This window comes from Antrostomus carolinensis, unplaced genomic scaffold (genome assembly GCF_000700745.2).
Source record: "Antrostomus carolinensis isolate BGI_N321 unplaced genomic scaffold, ASM70074v2 scaffold14561, whole genome shotgun sequence".
NCBI classification, from domain to species: Eukaryota; Metazoa; Chordata; class Aves; order Caprimulgiformes; family Caprimulgidae; genus Antrostomus; species Antrostomus carolinensis.
The window spans coordinates 1,139-27,816 of record NW_010294911.1 but is presented as its reverse complement, the minus strand read 5'-3'; the positions used below and the strand labels follow the sequence as shown (position 1 = coordinate 27,816).

The window sequence follows — 26,678 nt, the reverse complement described above, 5'->3', positions numbered from 1 at the left end:
CTCACTCTACAATGGATTTTACTCCCATTTTGCTGCCTACTATAGCCAGGCCTAGAAACATGCACTACACTTCACACAACTGAAGCCTAAAGAATACTGCACAGAGCTCAGTGTTTGAAAATAAAGGCATTCTCATTTATAAGTAGAACATGAACAAAAAAAAGGCGGCAACATAACCGATACACAACAAGCTCTCCACCCCTCCTCAAACCCCCAGTCTTAAAAGAATAAACAATTTCACTCACCATTCATGCTAATCTCAAGTTGATACGTAGCATGCCTCCTCCAAGCACACATCAAATACCCAAACCCTGAGCACACATATTTATTAAGGGCAGCTCATTAACTCTGACAGTCTCCAGCTGGTGGGGCTCATCAGCCTCACCTGAGGGGTGATTCCTCCCTTTCTAGAAGGCAAAGGGTATAGCAGCAGCCCCTTTCCATAGAGCCTCCAGCAGAAGTTGGGGCAGACCCTCACCTTCACCTTCCTTCAAGCCTCATTCACAGCAACTCACTCCCATGAGTGCCTGGGGCCATCGGCTATGGTCTTTGGTGGTACTGTGCCAGGCAGGCCAGAGGCAGAGCTGGAAGGAGAGGGAAAGAAAAGTGAGCTTTGTTTCTCTCTGCTCCAGAGCACAGTGCCTGAGGAGTACTGCCTGCCACCTCCCCTCCCTGCGCCACTGGGCACTGGTGCAGAGGGATGGCAGCACACAGCTCACTCCTGAGCCTCCTCCATGCCCCCAGCCTGTTCCAGCTTCCAGTGTGTAGCCAGGTCACCTCCTGTCCTCTCTCACAGAGGGGTTACAAAACACCTAACACATCCTGTGTGCTCACATACGAGCAGATGTCAAAAGTTGCACCATGCTGCCAGCACCAGTCACACAGGCTCCCTCTGCGCCGCAGCTGGCGCCCGCCATCTTTGCTCTCCAGGCCGCTCCTATGCTGTCATGAGGGTTTGCTTCTCTCGGGGAGGTGGAAAGCAAAAAGCCAGGGCCACCTCTCTGCTCCACCTGCTCCCTTAATGGGTAATTAAGTAATGTATTTTCTTTCCCCCATTCGAGGGGAGGACAGGCCTATCTCCTCCAGAGCCAGCCCTGCAGGTTCAACAGCATGGGACTGCTCCTGCTCACCCCAGGCTCCGGAGGGTCCTGCCTGCCCGCATCTCCAGATCTGCCAACTGCTGCCTTGGGCACAGCTATAAGGACACTGGCTCATCTCACCACCCACATCACACACAGGCACACCACCTTGAAAAACTGGTGTGGGAGACAGCACCTCTTTTGGTCACTTTGGCATTTGCCACACTGCCCAGCAGTAACCTGGTGGCATTAATGTACCTGAGCGGTTCCCATTAAAAGCTCGGGGTTCCTTGCACACCTAAAATCTGGCATGTGCTTAAAAGTTGTTGAAACCACATCTTCATTGGGTTTCATTTTTAACTGTATAGTTTAGGGGAATCATCTGTATTATCAGCGTTAATCACATGAAGTTCTGTTTTGAAAATACGACTCACTAGTGGATAAGAGTTTTCCCAAATTGCTTAAAAGATTAATTAAATAATCAACTTAGCAGAGGCAAAAAAAAAACCCCACCCAAACCAAACAACAAACGAACCACAAACTATTCCTATAAAGAAATCACTTTATTGCCTATACATGTGGATGAGCTGTTCTAATACTCAGGTTCACTGCCTCCTCTGCATTTAATCTCTTCTTTTATGTCCTACTCTGATTTTTTTTTTCTAAAGACTTTCAGGCTTTTTTAAAATTAATTATACAAATCATTAGTATTAAAAAGGTAATATAATGGTTTCAAGAACAAGCTTCACAGACTATCTGCATATTTAATCATCTCTGCTAATAAATTTTTAATCACTCATTGAGTTCAGGTTCTTGTCTTGAAGCTTAACTTGATAACAAACCTAGCAACTGGTAGAACTAATTGGTACAGAGTAAGTGAATAATTTATAAGAGGAAAAAGCACTGGGTGTTCTGGAGGTGTGCAGGGACCACAAGTCACAGATATTTCTGGGAGGAAGCAGGAAAACAGCGGCTGATTACAGGAATTTCATGATACACTGCTGACATCCAGAGGCCAACAGTCAATACTGTTCACATATGTGAACCAGGCTGTAAAGCACACTGTAAAGCCAGATTCATTAAGTTTTAAATATTCATGCATTTCATTAAAGTTAACATTAATTGCACTACCATACACATTGATTATGCATAGACTATAAGTGTTTAACCTCTGAAAGTTTGCAAGTATATTCAAGTAATGGGATATGTCCCATCTTCGATGATTTTGGTGAAAGCTTCAGCTATAAAGTTGAAATTAGAAATGGAATGCATTACAGTGCTCAGGAATAGTACTTTTAAACATCAGAACAGTAATAAAAATAATTATTTTACTAACCAAACAGAAATGCTGATGTAAGCTGTTAAGTGGCTTTGTATTTTTCTAAAGTAAAGTAATAGAGGTAATAAAAATTATATATAAGATTTTTTTATTGACAAATGTTAGACTGATTTGCAAGCTACATGTATTTAAATAGTTTTAAACAGTTAAAAAAATAATTGGTGGCTGAGTGGCTTCTATTTAGCTGAAGATGACTAGCTTTAAACAATGTAACAACAAAAAAAGGCTATTCTCTTGAAATAAGCTGATTTATGTCTTAAAGTTAGACACCCAAACCCACTTATACTACAGAATAATTCTACCCTCAGGGAAGCACAACATGCTACAATTCTTAAACCAGGATGGAACAGATAACATTTGACAGAAATTCAATTATCCTTGAAAGATCCCACTTGTAGTTAGTTACATACATAATCCTCTTTTATTTAATGGGTTAAAGCTCTCTCTCAAAACATTTAGTTTGATGAACTGAAGACTTGCTGCATGTCAAAAAATTCATTAAGTGACTTAATAAGATTGTTAAGTAAAAACACTCAGAAGTTAAAAAATGTCATTTAATGCTGCCCATGCAACCTTAATTCTGGCCATGTATGCATATGCATTATGAAACACCAGTGAATTAACTTTTAATCTCCTTTGAGCCAAAAAGATTTTAAGATTGGACACTAAGGCACAAAGGGCATGCCAACAAATACAATGCTGAGCTTTAGAGCAATCTCTGGACTAGCTCACAGCTTGCAGAGCGTACCCCTGCAGGGCTAATTACCCCCGATAGAAAAGATGGGCTTGTACAGCTACACTGCTTCTGGTACCTCTGCATGGTAAGCTTAGTTCTCTCTTCCTGGCACTGCACTACACAGATACACTCACAGAAGTATAAAATTTAAAATATGAAGGAAGTATGAATTGTTTTTCAAATATCATGCTTCAAACCTAGGTGCTTTGACACTGATTTTCCACCAAGAAATTTGTCTGTAGACTCTGACCTCCTCGAAGTAAAGACAAACACATATGTATTTTTAAAAGCCCTCTGCACACAATACCAATTTCAATTATAATTTTTTTTTAAATCAGTCTTTAAATCCTCTATGAGGTTGATATTAAGTTGTCCACATTTTGTAGAGAAGCAAACCATTGGAGACAGATAGAGTGGTTTGCCCAAAATTGTACTGATTTCTCCCTGAGCTGTTAACAACTCCAGGTTAGCCAATTTTCTTTGTGAAGGTGGGCACTGAAGTGTAGTATTCCTAACTAGAAGTCACAGTTAACATACTGAAATCCTGTTTAAATAGCATCTCCTACACCCTTAAATAACTATAGTCAGACATATACTGGGTGGTATCATAAAAAAACTTGCCATTTTTCTGACAAGAAAATACTGGTTGCTAGCAAGGATCTTGCAAGTCATGTATCAACCACCTGTACTATTCAGCATGCTTTAAAGTAGTCTGGGATAACAAATGGTTTTGTTTTGTTTGGATTTTTCAGGGGGGTGTGGGGTTTTTTTTTTGGTTTTACACATTTAAGACTACTTCCTTCATGCCTCTTCCTTCAGTAATATTTAAACAAGGAGGTAGCCTGTTAAGTCATTTAAACACCAAACTAGATTTTACTAGTTTTACTGGTTTGGTTTTTATGGCATAGTCATGAACAACCATACAGCTCAGGAAAGCTACACACAATTGTAAAAAGAAGATTTTGTATTCTCAGTGAGATTTCAGTTTAGATTTTAATTGAGAGAGCTGTAAAAATGCAGGAGACACCACTTTACAGAGGAAGAATGCTTTGAATACTTCCCAGTCAGAAACTTTCCCATGTCCAAAAACCATGCTCATTAAGCAATACTTAATTTTACTTTTTTTTTTTTTAATGTTGGGGTTTTTTTTCCATTTCACTTGTGAAACAAAACAGAAAAAACAGGCAAAGATTCTTGATGGCTGATATCTCTCCACCACATGACATAATCCCCACATTCTCCTTCTTCTGATAGGCCCAAAGCTGACAGGTGTCTCACTCACCAAGCAGTTAGTTTCTCTATCAAGCATGCTACCAAATACATAAATAAAAATAAAAATTATGGCAAGCTTTCACCAAGTAGAAATGAACTACAGTAGACAATTCACTTGCCAGAAGATTATAAAAAAACCCAAGATGCAGAGGAGAATGTTTCTCCTTATTCTATACCAACCTCTGAAATAACACTAGGTCTGAGAAGTAATCACATTAAATTAAATCTGAAGAGGGTTTAATTAAAACTATATTTTTGTAATTACAATCTGAAATTGTATTTGAGGTTTAAGAGTTAAATTTATTAGACTATATAGATTTTTACAAGGTATTCCTAATATAATGAGCTTAGACAATACATATGTTGCATTTTTGGTACACGTTATGAAAAGTTGCTTTTTTAATGAGCTTTAAAAACTGCATTTGCATACCAGAGGAAAAGGTCAGTGATGTGTGGATCAAGTCAGTAAATTAAGTATCATAGTATTATGTTATTATGATTGCCTTTCACAGACACACGATATCAAAACCATAGGCTATAGTTACCATACTATTCTAATGTTTCCATCTACATGACCTTGTTGGCTTATGCACACTGGCGATGCTGTGCCTTGGGTCCCATCTTGCTCCCTCCCTTGCCCAGACCTCCTTCACCACCTCTCCCAACCAATTCCTACAGCAGAACAGCTGGTATCTCTGACAGTCAGAAAATCAAAGCAAGCGCAGGAAGGGCCGGATTCAGTGTGATGGTCCATGTCCAAGCACTACCTTGCACTCCAGCTTTTAGCCCAAGTAAAGCTGCCAGGTCCTGAACCCTCAGCCCTCAAAGGTCAAACTTATTGGACAGCAAAGCATCAGGACAGAGACGCCTCTTTCAATCCAAGCCCCATTCCACTCGAGTCTTTGTTCAAAGATGCAGCATCATCTCTTTCAAAACACAGACACCAAAAGTATTTCTAATGCTATAGTCCAAAATTTGACTCAGTCTACTGTAACAGTTATTTAAGTTGGAATATTAGATGTTTGGTAATCTCTAAAGACTGGCTGACTGAATATTGAAATTTCTATTCTGTGATGAATAATAAAATAAGCCAGGAACTGACTGCAAATACACTCTCACCAAGTTTTCAACAGAGTAAAGTCCACTGGATTTACTTTTATTTGTAAGTATTGTAAATATTTGTAAATACTGTAAATTTGTACATATTGTAACATTACGTTTATTTTTGAGGGACAATTGAAGTTGATTTCCCCACCAACTCTGCAATAATCCACAGTACTTAACAGGTCTCTCTTTCTCTCTCTTTGTGTTAGAGACTGTAGGTATACACTAAACCATGTTATGCACTACGTGATACTTTATGCATGTTTATACATATCACAGCTAAGTAAGTGATGCTTCAGCTCTGTATAAAGATGTAGATTTAGTCATTAGCTTAGAGAAAAAAAATCCTTTAAGATATTACAACAGTAATAGCACAACTCAATACAACTAATCAGTTATAAGTAGTTTTAATGATTTTTCACTTTTTGTATATGATAATCCTCAAAGTAGCATTCAAAAATATAGTGCAAAATATTTATTCATTTTATTTACAAATAAAATGTGCAGTTCAGCTTCTTACTCTCACCACAGTATATGTTATTCTTCTACGTGATGAATAGAAATTATGAGAAACATTGGAATAGACAAAAAGTTCATTTTAAACCTAAGAACAAAGATCTTTCCTTCAGTTATATTTTTGTAGAAGTAACACAATACTAGTTTTTTAGAAATTGTTTTCAGTTGGGAAAAAACCCCAAACCAAAGTCCAAGACAATACTAAATAATTACATAGGAAAAGACCATTTTTTTAAAACCATAAAGTAAATTTTGCTGTGACAATCACAATGCAAACTTCTTATCTACATATATTTTTTTGCAGCTAAAACATAGAATCATTACAACATAATGCTTTTTCCCTTCTTACTCTACAAATTGCCTTTAGGGGAAAAAGTATTCTAGTATCTTCCTTTCCCTCTGATGAAACAGATGCTTTGGTTAAAGAGCAATTCGTGCGCAATAGTGTTTTAACTTGCAAGGCAGTACTCCTTTATTAAGCTGGTAGAATTCCACTAGCTGGATGAGATCAGTAAATCTGGTATGACCATCATCAAGGGTATAGAATAGCTTCCCATCATCTTCCAACTGTAAAAATGGAAAAACAAGATAGAATAAAATCCTCTTTTGCTATGGTATTTCTACCCAATTGAAATACTTCGAGAAGCCTTCTGGTAGACCCAAGATATTCATAATCTTATGACTATTGAGAGAAGGAAAAATACAGCAATCATTCACAGCAAGATCAAAAAACCCCAGAAAAATAATGTACTCTTTAACTTCCCCTTTAAGTTAGATACATATCTAAAATGAAAGAACAGTTAAATAAGTATAGGAATATTGGTTCTGCACTAACAATATTACTTTATGCCTTTGATTTGGAATGATAACTAGAGTTAATATGAACACTGAGTTTTTACAGAATGACAAGAAACAACCAAGTTCCAACTTCATAGATTTCAACCTTTGCTCCATTCATACTCTGTGTAACTGCTACATTCCTTATCACTTATTTTGTAAGGTGCAATGAGGTTATACACTAGTGCACTGGTGTACTGGATGATATTCGCTATACAAGAAACTGCCCATCATAAAAGTAACGTGTTTGATGTAATAATATATTCTTTGTTGTAGGAGAAAGAACTCCTGCAGCTCCAAACACATGTATTAGACACAGCAGAGAGAGAAGAAACTGCAAAACATACCTTGAAAGATTACTTTTGACTTTTACATGCTTAAAAATTTACCATCAGTATTTCCCTATTCTAGGTTACTGAACATTAGCTCTTGCACAATTTGTACTGCATTGATGACTATACGTTTTCTTGGTTTACTTCCTCTACTGCTAATATGTCTAAGATCGAGGAGCTTCAGTGCAATAGTGACTAATTAGTATTAATGTAAATAGAGGGTAAATAAAAAAAAAAATCTATTTAAACTATTTTAAAAACAAAAAGGAAAAAAAGATACTTTGCAAAATTGAGAGAGTAGTGAACAGAAGATCCTGAAGCAGGGCTAGTGTTGAGTAGCAGATGGTGTGCTAGGTAAAGATGCAAGTACCCTACTTGAGTATAAGGGAAGGGAGAAGATATAATTAGCTCTCTTACCTGTAATTAAGATTTCTCATCTGAAGCAGCTGTTGAACTGCTTATGACTCCTGGTTATTCTACCCCTTTCTACCATGTCTGGAAGTAGTTTGTAATTTCATTATTCTCAGACTTTGGTCAATCCAGGTCAAACACCACTAGTTAAGGAACTACCAATGTGTGTATGTGTAAATTCCTGTGCTCCAGTCAAGAACCTGAAAATGGATTATCATCCATTGGACTTCCCTTATGCATGCAATTTTCCTGCTAATGCACTGAAGACAAGGAAGAGTTGACAATTCAGATGTCTGTTGACCATTATTTCATATTTATCTTATTTCCCCCCCTTCAAATTAATCCCAAACCTTGAAGTGAATACCAGACAGATTGCCGATTCTAAAGCAACCAGTATTTTGCAAAGTAAAAACTCATATCAAAGTTATTCTTCCCAGGAATCTAGCATCTTCTGCAACCTACGAAGGCTGTTATGAGAGAACATTTATTGGGAAAAAACAGTCCCAGAAATGTGTATCTATTTTTCTTCTTTTGCATGGACTACAGAACAGCTAATTTCAGGATAGGCTATGCTGAAGTTAACTTGTAACAGCTCAGAGTAGTAAGGCTGAAAATTACATTTAAGCTATCAAGTTCTTCAATTTTCACAGTATGGGAACCCAAATGTATCCCAAAGGTTTTCTTTTCAACTTTTTACAATCAATTCTCTGCCACCCACCTGCAATACCTGTTGCATATCTTACCAATGTTAACATGATGCACCTGTTAATGAGGGGGAAGCTTGAATTGGCAGGCTGCATGCCCTATCTGAAAGGAGACATTTTTAAATGCAGTATAGCCTGAAGCAACCTAAAATGTGAGAGAAAAATAATTCATTTAAAGACTGAATGATTTGTAACATTTAGTAGGAAAGTTTATCACCTCTTCCCAATGACTGGAAAAAGGCAAGAGTTTAGAAGAATAGTAGGATTTGAAGTTCTAAAACGTAACCTTGTTCTCCAACTAATAAGCTACCAACTTACTGCAGTAACACAAAATGCCTTGTTTCTTAGAAAATGGTAACTTCATTTAGGGCATCAGCAGCAACCAGAAACAAAACCTTTCCCTCCTCAAAAAATTATTTTCTGAACTCCTTAGAGTATTGTTCTAGCAAAAGCAGAGCGTGTGGTTAAGTCTGGGTACTGAGAATGGTATGAGGGGTACTGAATTTGACTGGAAATTAATTGACAGAAAATAACTGAAATATGCCTATGTTTGGAGAACTAACAGTTTCCATATTCTCTCTCTGGATTAAGTTGTTCTCATTACAGATTTATTTTCTTCTGGTAACTAGCACAGGATAAATCGCTTTAATATAAAAACAATTCAAAAAAATTTCCTTCAAGTAAGACAGGCTTTGCACTGAAGTGGTATAGGTCTTCCAGACCATTAGCATGGAAAAACCTAGTCAAATCTGTAGACAATCCATGTCAAAATAAAGAATTCCTCATTCCTCCAAAGATCCTGCAACAGGAGAGGAAGGTTTTAGCATGAGCGTATATGATTAATTTGTAAAATGCACTGCTTACATCTGCAGAAGAACATTAGAACTGACTCAATTTTTTGAAGGAGAGGAGGAAAGTCATCCAGCTCAGAGGAAACTGAAGATAACTACAGCTTCCTGCTACATCTGCTCTTATAGAAGAGAGGGTCTGTTTCCTGACAGAGACAGAAAAAGTGGTCTCTCAAATTTGAGAGTTAAATGACATCTCAATGAAGTAGAATCATAAAGGATTTGTACAGAGTTCAGAAGGTTTTCTAAAGCACACAACAGTTATCCCAAAGTTAACAGAAGCACAGAGATCTTACACCTGGGATTCTGATCACAGAGGACATGCTGATGCTGGCACGAGATCCTGGGTATTGCTATCACTTTTGGATGAAGGCCTCTTCCACTGTTTGTACCTAACACCTGGGCAATTCTTTATTATATCAAAAATCGATTCACTCCTTTCCTCCATCCCAATAATGCTTCAGTTTGACTCTACAGGAACTTTTTTGGGGGGAGGATATCAGCTACAAGCCCTAGGTAAGGCATACAGAAATTCGGTGAATGATCATAGGGAATCACCAGATCAGAAACAAAAAATGCCACTACAATAATTTATACAGAGAAATGCAGAATCTCCTAGAAACTTTGCTAGGAAGAAACATGGAGGCTAGAGTATTACATGGTCTGGAAGAAAGGTTCTTGTGAAGAGAGAGAAAAAACTATAGGGTTGCTCAGTTATGCCAAGTATCTGTGTCTAAAAACATAATGCTGAAGTGTTTCTCATCGCAACAGAAGCAGCCTGTAAAGAAAACTGTATAAACCTGTAAAGAAAACTGTATATTGGAGGGAGTGAAAGGGTTGGGAAAGCTGGCCATTCTGGCAGGAACACTGGATTATATCTTCAATGAAAACTGATGGAAATATGATTTCAATTTAGGAAATTTCAGTTTACCTATAAGTAGCTGAACTGAGTAAGTATATAATTTTTTTTGCTAAAATTGTCCCGCCAAAGAATACCTGGACATGAATACAGTACAGTAACATGACTCAAGAAGAGAGGTCAGCAAAAAATGTTTGACTCCAAATATTGAGAGAAATTATCCTGAACACAAGTCAGTGAGATATATACACACACATGTCATAGGCAGTCCACCTAAACAGACAACTAAATAGAAATTGTGCACATATTGAAAAATGAAAAGGCAATATGACTTTTATTAATGTGATTTTCATGCCATTAGGGTTGCTTCTGTTCCAGTTCAAATACAGTTGTCTATTTTTCCAAGACACTTCTTAGGATTTCATAATACTGGTCAAGCTTTATAACAAATCAAACAGCAAAGCTCAAAAATGTTCAAGTCTCCTCAATACAACCAATTATTTTTAGTTACATAGGTATTATGTTTTCATCTTCCAGATAACAGCAAAAGAAAAAAAATCAGCAATATTCTATCACAATTATTCAATTGTTTTGTTTTACAATTGTGTACATAAACTGAAAAATTTACTTACTGGTACAATTTGAAAATGCTTTATTTTTAATCCATGACTCAATGACAATACAAATGTTTTGGGGTTACTTTGGCTATCGCGTACCAGGAATACCCTAAAAGAGATTGAAAATTTTCACAGTAAGATCACTCAGAAAAGCCTTTTGTAAACATCCAGGTAAAAGTGTTGTAAATTCATTACTGAAGTATTAGTGAAAAGCAAAAATAATGTTAATTACTTAAGTTATGCTTTCAATCAATATTTCTTTGCAAATGTGTCACTTGAAATACTTTTTCTTAAATTCCTCTTCACCTTGTCTATTATGTGAAAAATATGCATTCTCAGAATGAATGACACTGTAGACATTAGTTTTTACACCACACAGAATTACGATGCATCTCTTTAGACAGAAAAGCACCCTCAAAGTTTGTGCTTTGAACAAAATTTTTATCTGGACTCTGACAGTTACCTAAATCGGAAGCATTATAGCAAGAATTCAAAAGGTAGTTCAACAGGTCGTTTACAGAAAAGGTAATGCAAGACATATCAGAATGATTTTCACATTTGGCCAATATTAATAAATGCACATTCACTTCTGCACATCGGCAAAATTCCCACTGAGACAGACCTACATTCTGCTCTCTTTATGGCATCATTATTCAAATCACAACACTCTCAATGGCCAACAGTGTCACTGCAACTAGTTCACTGATAACTTATTGTGGAATAATTACTGGAGGTAACTTAAAAATCAGAAAACGGCTGTGTTCACACACTAGAGAAAGGTATAATGTCAAAGAAGATTCCAGGAGAAAAATCCAACTGGTATGTGAAGAATCCTCTCCAAGGTTGTCTCCTGGAGAGTAAGGTTCTTGCATATCAATACGGGGAGTGGGGAAGAGTGAAGATGCTAGACAAGACCTGTAATCACTGCAGAAGAGATGCACGGGCGCCAACAGGCTGATATGCTATCTGTTCATGACACTGGACTGACCATCTGACACACTTTCATGGACCGTGAATTATAATAACCCAAAAACATACCTCTGGCTCACTGACCACCCCCACTGCCTTCCCGCCCCCACCTTCCACCTTACTGAGCATACACTCAAACTTTTGGTAACTTCTACCTTAAAAGGGAAACGGAAGTGTTTTCACCAATCACGGTAAAAGTATGACTAGAGTCACTCAAGCTCAACCTTGAAGGTAAAAAATACTATAAAAATGGCCCAAAGAAAGGGGGGGAATTAGGGAAGATACTACTGCAGACCTCTGACCTCTGGGACCAGCTGATGGGCTAAGCCTCTCTTCCCCCCCACAGGGATGCCTTTGGGTAAGATTTATACTGCCCCGAGAACTTTCTTGGGAACTTGAGATCTCTATAGAATTGCTTTTTTAACTTAGCGCTTTTCAGTAACTTGTAACCTTAATGCTTGTATATACCTCTACAGACAGTAGATTATCATGGGCAACCCACACGCATCTGTATTATTCTTGTTGCTTTATTAAAGTGCCTTATTTGCTTATTGACTTGCTGCACAATTTCGCGCTGCCTGATGAGGCTGTAAGCGTCCAGAGATGGTGACTGGACAGCAGGTGCTGGGCACTATCAAGTGAATCCAGAATTAATGCACCCGAACTTGTAGTGCCACACTGAACTGTGTCTGTCTGTAACCAGCCACACCAACCCCCCCGTGACCAACAGGATGCTGCTAAATTCTGTGGGTTTAGCTGTGTGAGCCATAAATCGTGGGTACAGGAGTGCAGCGCACTATCGAGTGAATCCGCTGTTGTTGGACTCATAGTACTAAATTGGGCATCACTCGGGATCTAAGCCTAGCCGCTCCCAGCTCCTCCAGTTATCTGAGGGTAAGCTGGAATGCAAGGGAGTTTATTTCCTGCTAAATTGCTTTACCACCCCTTTCACACAACACTTATTTTAGACAGGTTATGGACAGACATATTTTTGCCATAATCCTGTTAGGATAATCTGGTTTAGGCAAAGGATGATTACCAATAAGAGACAGCCTTCACTGAATCATTGGGTTTGGGATACCAGCAGACAACAGGCTGGAGGAGAGAGGGAAGTATCTGATTCACAGATTTGTAGTGGAGAGAGTCTGAACTGTTTGTACTGTGCAGGTCTGGAACAGATAGAGCTAACCGATGTACCAAAGAAGTGAAATGGAGGGACAGCCATTGGAAAGCATGCTCCTCTTTCAGGACACAAAACAAACAGGCAAAATGGACTTGCAGGTATCAACCAAGTGAGTACTAGCAGCCACCTACTGTTGCCCAACCATATACCAGGAATTAGAGTACACCTATTATAAGAAAAGAAATGATTTCAGGAAAAGAAAGCAGACAAAGGCTTACAGTGCATTTTCATTGACTAATGGCACGGATCCAAACTAATTTAATCCTCCACGTTTTTAAGAGTTCTATTTTTACAGAGTAAGAAAATACCTAGAAATAAGAAATTTGGAGTCCATAATCATTAACATTTCTAGCAAAATCCCCATCCAGTCTAATTTGGAGCTCTGATACTAATTCAGTTACTAAAGAGGGATAATTGCCAACTCAGCATACAGCTTGTAAGAGCACATGGCAAGTGTAAGGATAAATCAAGAGTTCTCAATAGACTCGGGCTCTCCTAACAAGCTCTCTCTCACCATCTAGTGGCCTTTCACCCTCTCCAGGACATGAATGGAATTTTTCAGAGCACAGATAGGTCCTTTACATAAACTTAAATCTTTTGTGTTTGCCATTAAAGATTGATATTTTATTTTATTTGGAAAAATGACACTCTAAGAATATGCCAAATATATCCAAATGGAGTCTGTACACCCATGGATAGAAAAGTACAGGTTGATTAGGATTTGTTCCCATTTATCAGTTCTTTTGAAGACAATTTTCTTACTTTTTTCCTTGTTTTAACAGCAAAGATAAGCAACATTTGTCCTGCTTCACATAAAGAGATTTTAATCTTTTCTAATTTTATCACAATAGACCTACTTTGGTTATCAAAGAACCTTTAAAAAGATCACTTAATTATGAAGAAAGGGTTGTAGTACACAGTATCTTAGAAATACTGGTTGGAAGGGGGCATTTTAGACAAGCTGGGTGACTCCAAACAACTGCTCCTTCACAAATTTGTAAGGAATTCTCTGAATGATCAGTTACATTTTGTCCTGGGCTTTCTGGTAATGCTATTATCCCATTCATCAATCAGATACCAATGAGTTTACAATCCTGTCAACCACTTATCATGGAAAAGTCTTAAAATATCCTATAGGGAGTAAAGCACGAAATCTACAATAAGCTACATAAACCTTTTTAAGAAAGTTGGTTTTACAACAGAACAGTAGATCCAAAAACTTTATTCCTTCATAGCACACCTTAAGATTGTTGCTGTCTCTAATTCTGTTATTGGGTTATTCAAATACTGAGACTACTGTAGATACTTTATCTTCTATAAGTCATCGTGAACAGCATATTTTTTGGTACATACACTATTACTGAGTTCCTACAACCTCTGTCATATATGCAGGAGATCTCTCTGCTTGGGATCACCTTAAAAGGCTCCACAAGGATTATTTTCTCTACCCACCACCTCCACCCCCAGAAACTAAAATCTTACTATTCCCATGAAAAAATTCTGTATTTCTGGTGATCATTCATTCATTCAGCCTGTCAAAAAGCACAGCATTTGTCACATGTTGTAATGTATTCATGACTTCATTGCAACTCCTGAATATGTATGACACCATGAGTGCTTTTACTACCATGTTGTAATAAATTCTAGACAGTTCATGTAAAAGTATCATTCTCACCAAAACCACAATGCTCATCTATGAACAGATCCAAGAATGTAACATAAACAACACTGTACTAAACTAATGTTAGCAAGGTATTCACTTTCTCATCTCAAACACCATTGCTATTTACTCATCAAATCTACTGGGTTTCATTTAACAGCATGGGTGTGAATCCACTGAAATACACTGGAAGATTCATCAGCCCTAGAGCGACATACTGATCAGAAATACACACTGAATTCACCCCCATGTCCAGTCCCTCTCATGTTACAAATGCAAAAATGAATGCAGAATACAGAAGCAGTTTCAGGATGATTAGCCAGGCTTAAAAACAGGACCCTTGAAATTAAAAAATAGAAGAAAAATTACAACATATTTAATCTAAAACTGAAGGAATTAAACCAGTACTCTGATATTACAGGTACCTAACTGTAAACAGACTAAGAGAAACTTAAGAATTTTATGGAATTACTTGTTGAATGAAGGAGGCCCAAGTTTACATTTAATACAGGACTAAGGATAAAAATACAGATATGAAAACCAGTAGGATTTGAACTACTACTCGCTTTGTCATTTTTTCAAACTAATATTTAAATAAGAGAAAAACAAAAACGAGTAGTTTTATCCTAATGTTCATTGCTTACCATGAAGGGATAATACAATTTTAAGTCATTTCATGAGGAAAAGCATACTTTTTTCCAATGGCTGTCTCTGCATAGTTCATCTTAGAATAAGGTTAGTCAATGTTTTCAAGCTTTCTTTCATTCTTTCATCACTAATAAGAGATACAAAAGACACCGGTGCCAAAGTTGACAGTTCCCAGAGAATATTGTGCAAACACAGAGCTCAAGTGCCTGGCTCTGAGCAGACATAAGTAATCTGTCAGTGACAGAATCGAAGTGTTAGATCACCACTTTATTGCTTCCAAAAGATATAAAATAGAAACCAACTGATCCCCAGATAGCCCTATATAAAAGAATTTTTATTTCTATTAGGTAAGTGCAAAATCATCCTTCCTCCACCTCCCCCCCAATAAGGAGTACATGAAAATAGCAGTTGATGACTAGAAATGTGTCTCAGAAGAGTTATGTAAAGAATTAACTTACCCATCTACAAGTCCATGCTGCAAAATAAGTCTCTGAGCCTCTTCTCTTGAGATTTTATGATGAAACCATGACTGAGACCTGTGTATAGCTGTAGAAATAAAGATCTTTTAAAACATTTTGCCTTTATTGAAAGAATCAGCTATTGCATTTCTCCGGCAATGAATTAACTCACACATACCCATGTTAGACATGGCAATAGGACTCCCATGTGAGTTGAGTCGTAAACACCCTCTCTTCTGTATGAGAGAGAAGTAAAAACATTATTTTGAAGCTTTTTTGTTTAAAAGAAAAAAATTGGAAAATACTATTCTGATAAAGCAAAGACGTTTATACCCGCCATGCTAATCCTTCTTCAACTGCAACTGAAAGGGCTTCTGTTGGATTTTCTATAATTCTGCTTCTGTGTCCTGAGAAATCCATTGCTACTAAAGAATTTTCTGAAATGCTTCTCTGCAACAAAGAAAAATAAGTTTAGTTTGTTCATTTTTTAAAAGATTCAACATTTAAAGGAGAGTTTCTGATAAACCATTATGTTTTGTAAGTGGTATTTCAAGTATCTGCAGTGTTTCCCATCAAAGCCAAACTCATTTTACCCTAGGGAGCATTTGTAATTCCAGTATGTTACTGCAAAGCTCAATTTTACCGTCTGAAAGGACGGATCATCTTTTTGCATTACTGCAATGGATGATAAATACATAGCTTTACCATAAACTCTATTTATATTTTTAAATATAACTAGCCAAAATAAGTCAGGAAACTGTAACTAAGTTGTCCAAGTATCATAAAAAAGATAAAATACAAAATTCTTGTACATAACCATCAAATTAATGAAGATTTGAAATATTTTGCTATCAATATGTCATAAATTTATATATTTTCTATATAAACTTTCACTCAAATTTCACTGGATTTAAACACTGAAAACAGTCATTTCTATGGTGTTTAACTTCTATTTTAATACAACCCTTCTAACTCTTACCACAGACTCAACAACTGCAGGATATGTTATAAAAAATGCTTGTTTTTTTCTACAAAGATCAGTTTGTAACAATAGAATAAAAAGCACTGAAGTTCAACAACCCAGTCTTAAAACTCACCAAAATACTACTCAGTAACCAAGGTTTACAAAATCAAGTTTAATACAGATTACAATGGCTCAAATGTTGCCAGGCACTGGAATATCAAATAATTAAAAGAATATTCTTTTTATTAGCATTCCATAAGTTAAAGTAACATCTGGAACACAACAGGCCCAGATTTCTGCAGGGTTGGCAAAGCTTCCCAATCCAAAACCAAAGCAGCCCTGTTTTGTTTGGTTAGAAGCACAAATATAAATAGAAATGGAAGACAGCAATTCTGTAGTTCACTGTAATTCTTGACACTGTAGTCTAAGGTTTGTCTGAGTAACTGTAACCTGTAAAGAACTTTGCAAAAGTGAAAAAAAACCAAGAGCAAAATAAAATAAAATGTTTGCCTCTAGGAGAGTGGAGGGAACTCCTGGTAGCTGATGTGGCTGTGAGTTACTGAGGAATGTGAAACATGGAAGTGGTTCCCCTTCAAAGTATGTTCATTAGTCTGTATGCTTAATTCCCAAGTTTATCCAATTAGATGCTTAATTAATGAGTTATATACAAGTAGAAAAACAGTGCCATGCTTAATACTCGTTACAGATTCTGCCTGTGTTAGAAGCTACATAAGCTAAAATGCAGGGAACAGTATAAGAGGAGAGAAAATCAGTAATGGCTCCCAGACCTCTTATAAAAGCAGCAGCTGGCTATTGTAACAGCTTCACATAACAGAAAGTAAAGACACAGGCAATGTACTAAGCACAATCTTGAAGCCATGCTTACTAACAATATAACTGAAAACTATTTTTGTGAATACCTATAACAGCAAATGTATATTTTAGGCATTTTCACAGCAAGAATTACAATAAAAGCTCAAAAAATCCACCATAAAGTCACTGTCACAAGTCCTGGCAACAAGTAATTTTACCCAAGTTAGCCCAGAAAACCCACAAAAGTTATATAAATCATCCATGAAAAAGTCTGAAATCGAATGACTCACAAAGAACTGGGATAACATAAGGTATTAAAGAAAGGACAACCTGATCTAATCTCAACCATCTGACTGAGATGGACACAGCATCTAGTATAGGCTGTTGTTCCCCCAAAAACCCAGTTCTTCCAAATTATGATGTTCCTCTGAAGTCCATTATTACACTATCTGAAATCAATCTTAAGTACCTAATATTTTGTTAAAAAAAAAAAAAATCTGAAGTATTACTGTATACTGAAAAGTATTTGTTATAGCTTTCTTATTGATCACTTACAGCATGTGTAAGCTTAAACACTTTGCTTCTTTTACAATGCATTTATAGTTCTGTTTCTCTGCTTCCAAAATCCTCTTTCTATTCATTTTGACAGTCATAATAAGCCAATGAACTCCCAAAATACCAGAAATTTGACAAAGGGAAAAAGCTACCCAATTCATATTAAGTAAACTAATTAATTAGGTCTCTAGTCAACCCTAACAGCCCTAAAGTTTTCTGCAAGCATTCGCATGTGCTAAGACTTGCAGGATCAGTTCAGTAGTATAGCTGAAACAAGTTATTTAAAAATAACATGATGGCAGGAACAATGTCTTTATTCATGGAGCTATGGTGGGACATACCATAGGTGTTACATTCAAAGGGCTGCAGCCACTTCTACCTTGATACAGTTGCATGTAATTCTGATACAGCTGCATCCCATACTAAAACCAGAAAATAATATGGTTAGCATTTCAAATTATAAACCTAAGCCAAGTAATTTTTTTTCAAGATGTAAAAGATATCACATGCCTTTCTTTACTATTAAAAACCAGGGACAAATGCTGTTATGACAAGGAAATGCACATCATCATTGTTGCTGCTGCCTTTATGAGTACACTCATACTACCCATTTAAGACACCAATTGACCTATTTTTATTTTGTCACAAATAGTCACATTTGAAAAACATATTAAAGCTTCCTTCTTGTACATTCTTATAGCTTTGTTCAACATTATTCAACAATCTCACTGAATTCAACACAGTTACATATAATTACATATAAGCATATGCTTAATGTTAAGTGTAAGTATTTGCAGGATGCTTCAAGACATCAACCCACCCCCTACAATGATTCCAGTAATTTGGTCTCTCTTGTTTGCTGGGATGAAGGAAAATAAACTTTGAGAGTATAAACCTGATATTACTATTGCATTGGAACCTAGAATTATGTTACTTCTCTACCTTACTGTACTAAAATTTCACATAGTAAACTTCATCAAGAAGTTAAATCCACTAAGAAAAATTACCTTAAGCAACCTAACTGCTGTCATCCAACAGGTCCTACTTTGTTCATCATCGGCACAGAGCTGTTTCAGGTCTCTGGTTCCTCCTGATTTGTTAGGCTAGAAGGCCACAGCACATTTTTTTAGCATTAATGCATATCTTGAAGATAATACCTGTTGAAATAAAAGCCACTAATTCTCCTATTTTATAAAAGAAAGCTGAATATAGTTTTCAAAAACCTTCAAGAAACTTAAGCTTACCTAAAAACTGTGGCCTGCTTTAATACGTATCAGAATAATAAGCTTGTACCTTAAAGCAGAATCCATAGTTTGTTGGTGCTCCAGAAATCTTTTTGCTTGTCGAAGACATGTACATATCACTATTGCTGAATTCACAGAAAAACTGCAGATGCCTTGGCTCCTAAAAAAAAAACAAAAGGCAATGTAATACAGTTAGCCTATTTTTAGGTAGACTCTCTATATAAGAAACTCAGAAAAGTATAGTAGTTATCCTGTTCCAAAATAGTCTTACATACTGCAGTTTTAACTGTGACACTGTGAAATCTAGAGACAACTCAACATTAAGTTTATGATGCAGAGAAAAAACATCTCAAACTAGTCAGAGTTCATTCTTCTAGAGAGGGAGAAAAAACAAAGTGTGAGTGATATAATTTCTGGCAAAATATCCACTAAATTCAAACTTCAAATGCACTTCAAACATCTAAATAAAATATACTTTCTTAATCTGAAAAAGAACATACTCTAATTATTACTGTTCAGTACTATTTCTAACCATTACCTTCATACTCTAAGGTTAATTAAATCAAGGAAGCAAACAAAAGAAATTTGCTGAAGGATACAAAAACAGCTCAATGAATACTCTTGGCTGTTAACACAGAAAATTCAGAACAAGAAAAACATTGTTTTAAATGGTTTATGTAAAAGGTGCTTCAACTCCTGCGTATCCTGTTTAACATAAGTATTGCCATCAAAAAGTTGAACTAGTAAAATGAAAAACTGTCCAGTGACAAAATATGAGAATTCTCAAAATCTTCCTGTAAAATCCTTTTATACATAAGTTTTTGTTTATTTTAGATAATGAAATATTATGTCCACCTTTCAGAGCATCTACTTATACTTCAGAATTTTAACTACTATTTGAAAATTCATTTGGAAAGGCCACTCTGTTAATGGATTGGAAAAATATTAGGCAGAATAAAGTTATTAGGCAAAAATAAACTACCATTTCTAAGACAATACTTTCCCAATTTTGTATCTCAATATCTCTCTAGTTTCTATCTATAATAAATATTTTATTTATTTTTTACATTTTATCACTGTAAGTTGAAATTCAGATTTTGGTTATTATTACAACAAATGATAAATACATACAATTTTGCTCTAAATTCATCGTTTTGTTTTATAATTCCCTTACCTTAGATGTACCTTTAGTGGAAAAATAAAGGCCAGATCTTCTCAAAACAAAGTACAATTTTTTCCATGATTTTTTTCCCTGCTCCTTTGCATGCAAATAACCATGAATCTCAGGATACGTGCTGGAGCTTAGGAACATCTGAAAAAAAAATACCAGACAGGCATTTTTCTTTTCATCTGAAACCAACTTTCTGTTTCATTAACATACTCAGACAGGACCAAGGGGAATAAACCCCCAAATGCACTATCACACCACAGTAATTCAGTTCTGATTGCATGTAATATCATTCAGAGTACCTCTAATTTGAGGCACTTAGAATGTTACACAACACCAAAGTATGCTGAGCAAGTTACATATTTATATGGAACATATGGTTTGAAATGAGAACATTAGTTATGCAATATGTTGACTTTAGCAACAAAACCAGTGTAAGAAGTTCTGATCCCATGCCTCAGAGCCTATTTATATAAAACTGCAAATCAGTGCTACCAAAAGAAGAAAAAAAGAAATATCCCTCCCTGCCTCCTGTGTTGCAAACCAGATAAGGGAACTGATCTGAGTTAAAAATTGCTCAGCAAACAAATCACAAGATCTAAATCACAAAACCATGCAGGTCAGGCAGATATTACCATTTTCAAAAGGAGGGAACAAGGGTCACAGGACCTGAAGCAGTGCTCAAGTAGGAACTTTAGGAGCTTTAGTTGAACCAAAAACAGGAGAGGCTGGGCCAGTCACCAAGACAGCTCCTGTCTGTGCTCAAGGTCACCTGGCAGAGTATTGAAAAATGCTGCATCAGGAGGAAGAAAAGAGGACTTAAATGTCCCAGAGATCAGCCATTTTGCCTCCAGAACTGCAAGAAAAAGGCATGCACCCTCATGAGCCATAAAAAAGGCAGAATGATAGACAGAGAAGTCATCTAATGCACTGAGAGAAGCTAACTGATGCACTGCCTCTACTCAAGGTATTCAATGGCTTCTCCTTAGATTTTTCAATCAGGCATTGTCAAGAGTGAAACACAGTGGTCACCTTGCAAAGACCAAGTCTTACTCAGTCTGCAAAAGTGCCCAGTAAAAGCTGGCAACTGTGATAACTTTATTCTAATTCCATTCAACGCATACATTTTTATTACTCTTCTTCCAACAAAACTACTCAGAACTATGACTCATATCTAAACAGACTAACCTAGAATTCTTCAATTTCCATACATGCAAAGGAACCTGTGTTGTTACTAAGCTCTTCAAGGAACCTTGCCCCAGACTGGCCTGCAGAATCATAAATACTGCCTAGGCTTATATAATGGTAGAGGACAAAGGATTTTCTGGTTGATATCTGCAGCTTTCATTGCTGCATCTTCCTCCTGTTCACTCGTGAAGTGAACATGATTTTAGAAGTACACAAATTTCTTTGGCCACTAAATAATGCAGTCCAACCAAGAAATACAAGGTGTCTCTCATTTTTATTGTTTTCCTACCTTGCAGTCAGATGCATGATTGTATCACCTGTAGACCATCCTGAGCTAACTAAATTCAGCTGGTGTGAATGCAGTAACATGGGCAGGCTTCATGTGTCAGGGGAGCGCTGCAGCCCACAACTAGGAATGCATTATGAATAGCTTCACCACTATTCACCTGAACAGTTAAATTACAGCAAGACTAGGTCCATCTATCTACATGTGCTGCTGGCACACAACTCTGTATGAATGCAGTTTAAGCTGTTTCAGCCACACCGAAGCGGATGAGTAGTTCCTGGTAGGTGTTCCAGCCTGTTAATCTTCCCATTTGCCACATACTTAACAGTATTTCTTCTCCATTGATGGTGAATATAAAGGCTGCATTGAAAAAGTATTTTAACTCCATGAACAAGTCAAATGTATGTAAAGCCAAAACAAAACAGCATTTTTTTTAGGTGTTAGTATCTCTACTGAAGATTAAAGGAGTGTCTGGCTCCCAGCCTGTACAAGTATCTTCCCCAGGATTTCTGTCGTAAGAGCTTCAAACCAAACGTGCTGTCATGAAAAATGCTTTTCTTACTCAGCAGGCAAAGTGGCGGAGCAATACAAAGCTCAGCTCCAACAGTCACTGGTTTTCCCTATGCTATCAATTAAAATAAAAGAGCATTAATGCTAGGAAAAAAGACAATCTTCGATCCATCTTTTTCTTTCTAAAATACCTGAAGATTGTGTGAGAAAACATAATGTGAACAAGCTATAGTCAAAGCCATTAACCATCACAAGGAATGAACAGTAAAAATATTTCAGAGTGAGAACTGATTGTCTGCAAAAAATACCCAAAAGTAAAGATAGTAGAAAAGATAACTTCCTTGGGTTTTTTTGTTGTGGGTTGGTTTGGTTGGGTTTTTTGGTTGTTGTTTTGGTCTGTTGGGTTTTTTAATAGAAGCACATGCAAGTTTATTATTTACCTGTTTATGCAGATAAGAGATAATCAAATTAGGACGAAAATAAGAAAAATAAGAGAAGTTTTTAATATAGGAAGAAGTGGGGAACAGTTAAATTATGGTATGTTGCAGACAAGGATTACTAGTCACACAATATGCAGAAATAAGCTTGCACCCTCTCCCATATGCAGTGAAATATATAATTTCGTATGTAGGGTGGTGACAAATGTTGCCATGTCTTTCAGATACTAACATATGACAGCACCAAGGACTCTAAATGATTTCATTAGATGTAAAACTAATCAATTTAAAACCAATCTGAACAAAAATGTGCGCTTGCAGCCCAGAAGGCCAACCGTATCCTGGGCTGCATCAAGAGAAGCGTGTCCAGCAGGTCGAGGGAGGTGATTCTGCCCCTCTACTCCGCTCTTGTAAGGCCCCACCTGGAGTACTGCGTCCAGTTCTCCGAGGGCTGGAGCACCTCTCCTATGAGGACAGGCTGAAAGAGTTGGGGCTGTTCAGCCTGAAAAAGAGAAGGCTCCGGGGAGATCTTATAGCGGCCTTCCAATACCTGAAGGGGGCCTACAAGAAAGCTGGGGAAGGACTTTTCATAAGGGCAACTAATGACAAGACAAGGGGAAACGGGTTTAAACTGAAAGAGGGGAGGTTTAGATTAGATATTACGAAAAAGTTCTTCACTGTAAGGGTGGTCAGACACTGGAACAGGTTGCCCAAGGAAGTTGTTGATGCTCCCTCCCTGGAAGTGTTTAAGACCAGGCTGGATGAGGTTTTGAGCAACCTGGTCTAGTGGAAGGTGTCCCTGCTGATGGCAGGGGGATTGGAACTAGATGATCTTTAAGGTCCCTTCCAATCCAAACCATTCTATGATTCTACGAAAAAAACAAAGCAAATAAATCTTTTGTTGAAAAAAAAAACCCCAAACCAACAAATTAATCAACAAGTGAAAAAATAACAGAACAGGAAAAACACTACACTCTCTCAGATTAATATACTAATAAAAAAAGCAGAAATACTAGATGTCACTGAATGCAATAAAGATTGAGAGCTGCATTCCTAACTACACAACTTACTTGTCTGCACCTTCAACATTTTCAGTGAAAGAACGACTGCAGTAGCAGGGACAACATTTACTAAGGTGGACACTTCTCAAGCCCTTACACACTATTTTGGAGAGTTAAAGAAGCCATATTTTTCTAAGACTCTGTAAATCAAGTTTGAATTCGATGACTGATTTTTTCAAAGATGTGATAACAGCCAGACATGATCCAGCCCAATGCTACTGGTACCTCTGCCTATCACTAGACATGGGCATACAGTGATGTGTCTCAGAGCAGTCACACTCTAATCAATACAGTGACATACTTCTTTTTTTTAGGCCAAAAATCTTCATGGCAGATATTAAGCCTCTTTCTTTGGTATACGTAGACATTTGATATATGTCAGACCTAGTAACTTTACTTAGCATATGCAAAATGGATAGGAGACTGGTAAACTTTTTTTTGTTGTTTTGAGGCTATTTAGATGCTCTGATTTTAAAGTTCTCAGGCAAAATACTCCTTCACTTTCAATAAAAGTCAAGAAAAACATACCTGAAAAACATTTTACTTGCTCTTGCTTACAGCTCAATCTACAAAATGCTATAAAAGTGTAAGAAGCTATTTTTTAGTCGCTTGTAAGCATTGAGTTGTTAAAATTAATGTCTCTCTTGATACTTGACCAGGTACATCACAAATAATAATGCAAGCCCATTAACTTGTCTTAATGAACGTTTTCAAGGAAATAGTGACACACTGTAAACAATTTACTCAACAGCTTCTGCTGAAATGTGCAAAAACAGCTGCACAATCCACAAAAGTATTCTCTATTTTGTCCCTAATAAGTTTTATTTGATGAAATACAAATAAACAGACAATACAACACAAAATAGCAACAGAGGAGAGTTCTCGACATTTTTTTCAAGCTATCAAAATGGGATGTAACTATATATTTAGAATGATTCATAATCTTACCCACAAGCTCTGCACATGTTCTGCATATCACAATATGGGCTTAAGGAAGTTCTACACAAGAGTATAGAGCAAATAGTTCCCTTATAAAAGTCTTTCATTTTTTTTTTTCAAACTACCAAACTACATTTGCAAGTGAAAAAATATTAAGATCTGTTAACAAAGGCGACAAGATTTTCTACATTAAAGGTTTAAGTTAGACTGCAAAATCTATTTGCTATTTAGGTAGCAAAAGTGAACCAATTTTCATTAGATATGCAGCACTTTTTGAAATTACGAAGTTTTTATTTTGATTCGTAAAAATGGTTTAGAGAATCTAGCATGTCTCAAATTTAATTTGAAATATTTTTTTACTATATTTGGGATAATCTTAACCTCCTGACTAATATCCACTTCTATAAGGATATAACAATTTAATACAGAAGAATGCTTTGAGAATTAGTTATTTAATGATTTTAATTTCCTGGTGGATGTCAAGGTAGAATTTATTATATAGATGCAAAAAAAATTTCTATATTTCTTTTAGTTTTACCTTAAACATCTTGTGTTATTATGTTGCCTTTAAAATAATTCTTTATGCCCAAACCTCACACATAGGGTTAAGACCAGTAAAAGTTCTTCTATTAATTAATTTTTCTAGTGACAAGCAAACAAGAGTGATGTGTATGTTTCCACCTTTATTACTCATTTTTCCCCTCTTTGAGAAGTAAGAAGATGATCCCTGATATGGTCATTCTTTGAAATTACTCCCACTGTAAATTAAAATCTTGTGTCCGCTTACAAGATGACCAACATTGAGTGACCTACCATTTTTTTTTTTGAAGGCTACAGTAGCCATCAAGCTAACAAATCATACTGGTCAGTCTAAATTTTCTACTCATTAAGTTTAACCATTTAACTCTTTTTTTATCCATTTGTATCACCAGTTCCTCCATATTCTACCAAGGCCTGCTGTAAAGTATGCAATAAGTGCTGCAGCACTCCACCTTTTTAAGGAAATGGGGTCTTTCACCTGAAATACCCAATAAAGTTATTAACCATTTTTACTGCATTCTATCTGTTTTGACACTCCTTGATTCTGAAAGAATGTGCAAGTTTCCAAGTGAGGTCATGCAATAAGTGTCTGGAAGAGACACATCGTATCTCATAAGGGAAAAAAAGTTATTAACATGTTTTGAGTTATTCAAAATGTAGCAACAAATCCAACAGTGACAAAGAGCTATGCTTATACAACACAGACAATGGAAAATTCTGAGATACGCTGGCTCATCTTTATTCAAAGATTACATACCTGTAATATACCAGAGTGGCTTACAGCTGCATTGGTTTCACTTGGAAAAGATATCATGTGATCTGGAAAAAAGCTCTGTAACAATAACAATTTGTATCAAAGTTCCATAAAAATAAATATAAAACTTCCTAACTCCTTTGGACGTAAAATTAAAGTTCTCAATGCAGTGCAAGACACTGCAGATTCTCTGATCCAATAATTTATGCTTACCTTAATATCATTGCTAAATTTGTGATATTCTATATATTATTTGCTGAAAAACGAGAGTTCTGAGAAAACATCAGTGGTCTCTGGAAGCAAGAGGGTTTCATACACCACTGCAAGTCATATTGCAGTACTTGGCCCTTAGTGTTGTTTTTCTAGTAGTAATTTCTATTGCTGTTGACAATGTAAGACTTCCCTGGGGCTTCAATACGCTACAAAGTAGGGAGGATATACACCAACATGCTGAAAAATATATTGTTTTGTATTGTCTTCATTACATTAGAAACCCAGTAAAATATTTTGGAATAACTTCCATTAATAGAGAACAAGTCCCCTCAGTTGTGGTTTTTTTTTGGTTTTTTTTTTTTTTTTGTCTATTTTGTATGATAAGGATATGAATTAAAATCAAAATCTGACTACATCAATACAGGTTAAAAAAT

General features: G+C 36.4%; 1 protein-coding gene across 1 annotated transcript; it reads right to left on the bottom strand.

Annotated features, from left to right (window-relative positions):
- Nucleotides 1–6,256: 6,256 nt before the first annotated feature.
- GRB14 (growth factor receptor bound protein 14) lies at nucleotides 6,257–26,109 on the bottom strand (the record flags this gene model as incomplete). The annotated part of the gene is made up of 10 exons (XM_010177803.2): nucleotides 6,257–6,613; nucleotides 10,670–10,763; nucleotides 15,573–15,660; nucleotides 15,751–15,808; nucleotides 15,906–16,022; nucleotides 18,246–18,326; nucleotides 18,912–19,007; nucleotides 19,198–19,308; nucleotides 20,323–20,460; nucleotides 26,035–26,109. Coding segments are annotated over 10 exons (1,005 nt in total), but the record flags the coding sequence as incomplete, so codon positions are not given.
- Nucleotides 26,110–26,678: the final 569 nt, after the last annotated feature.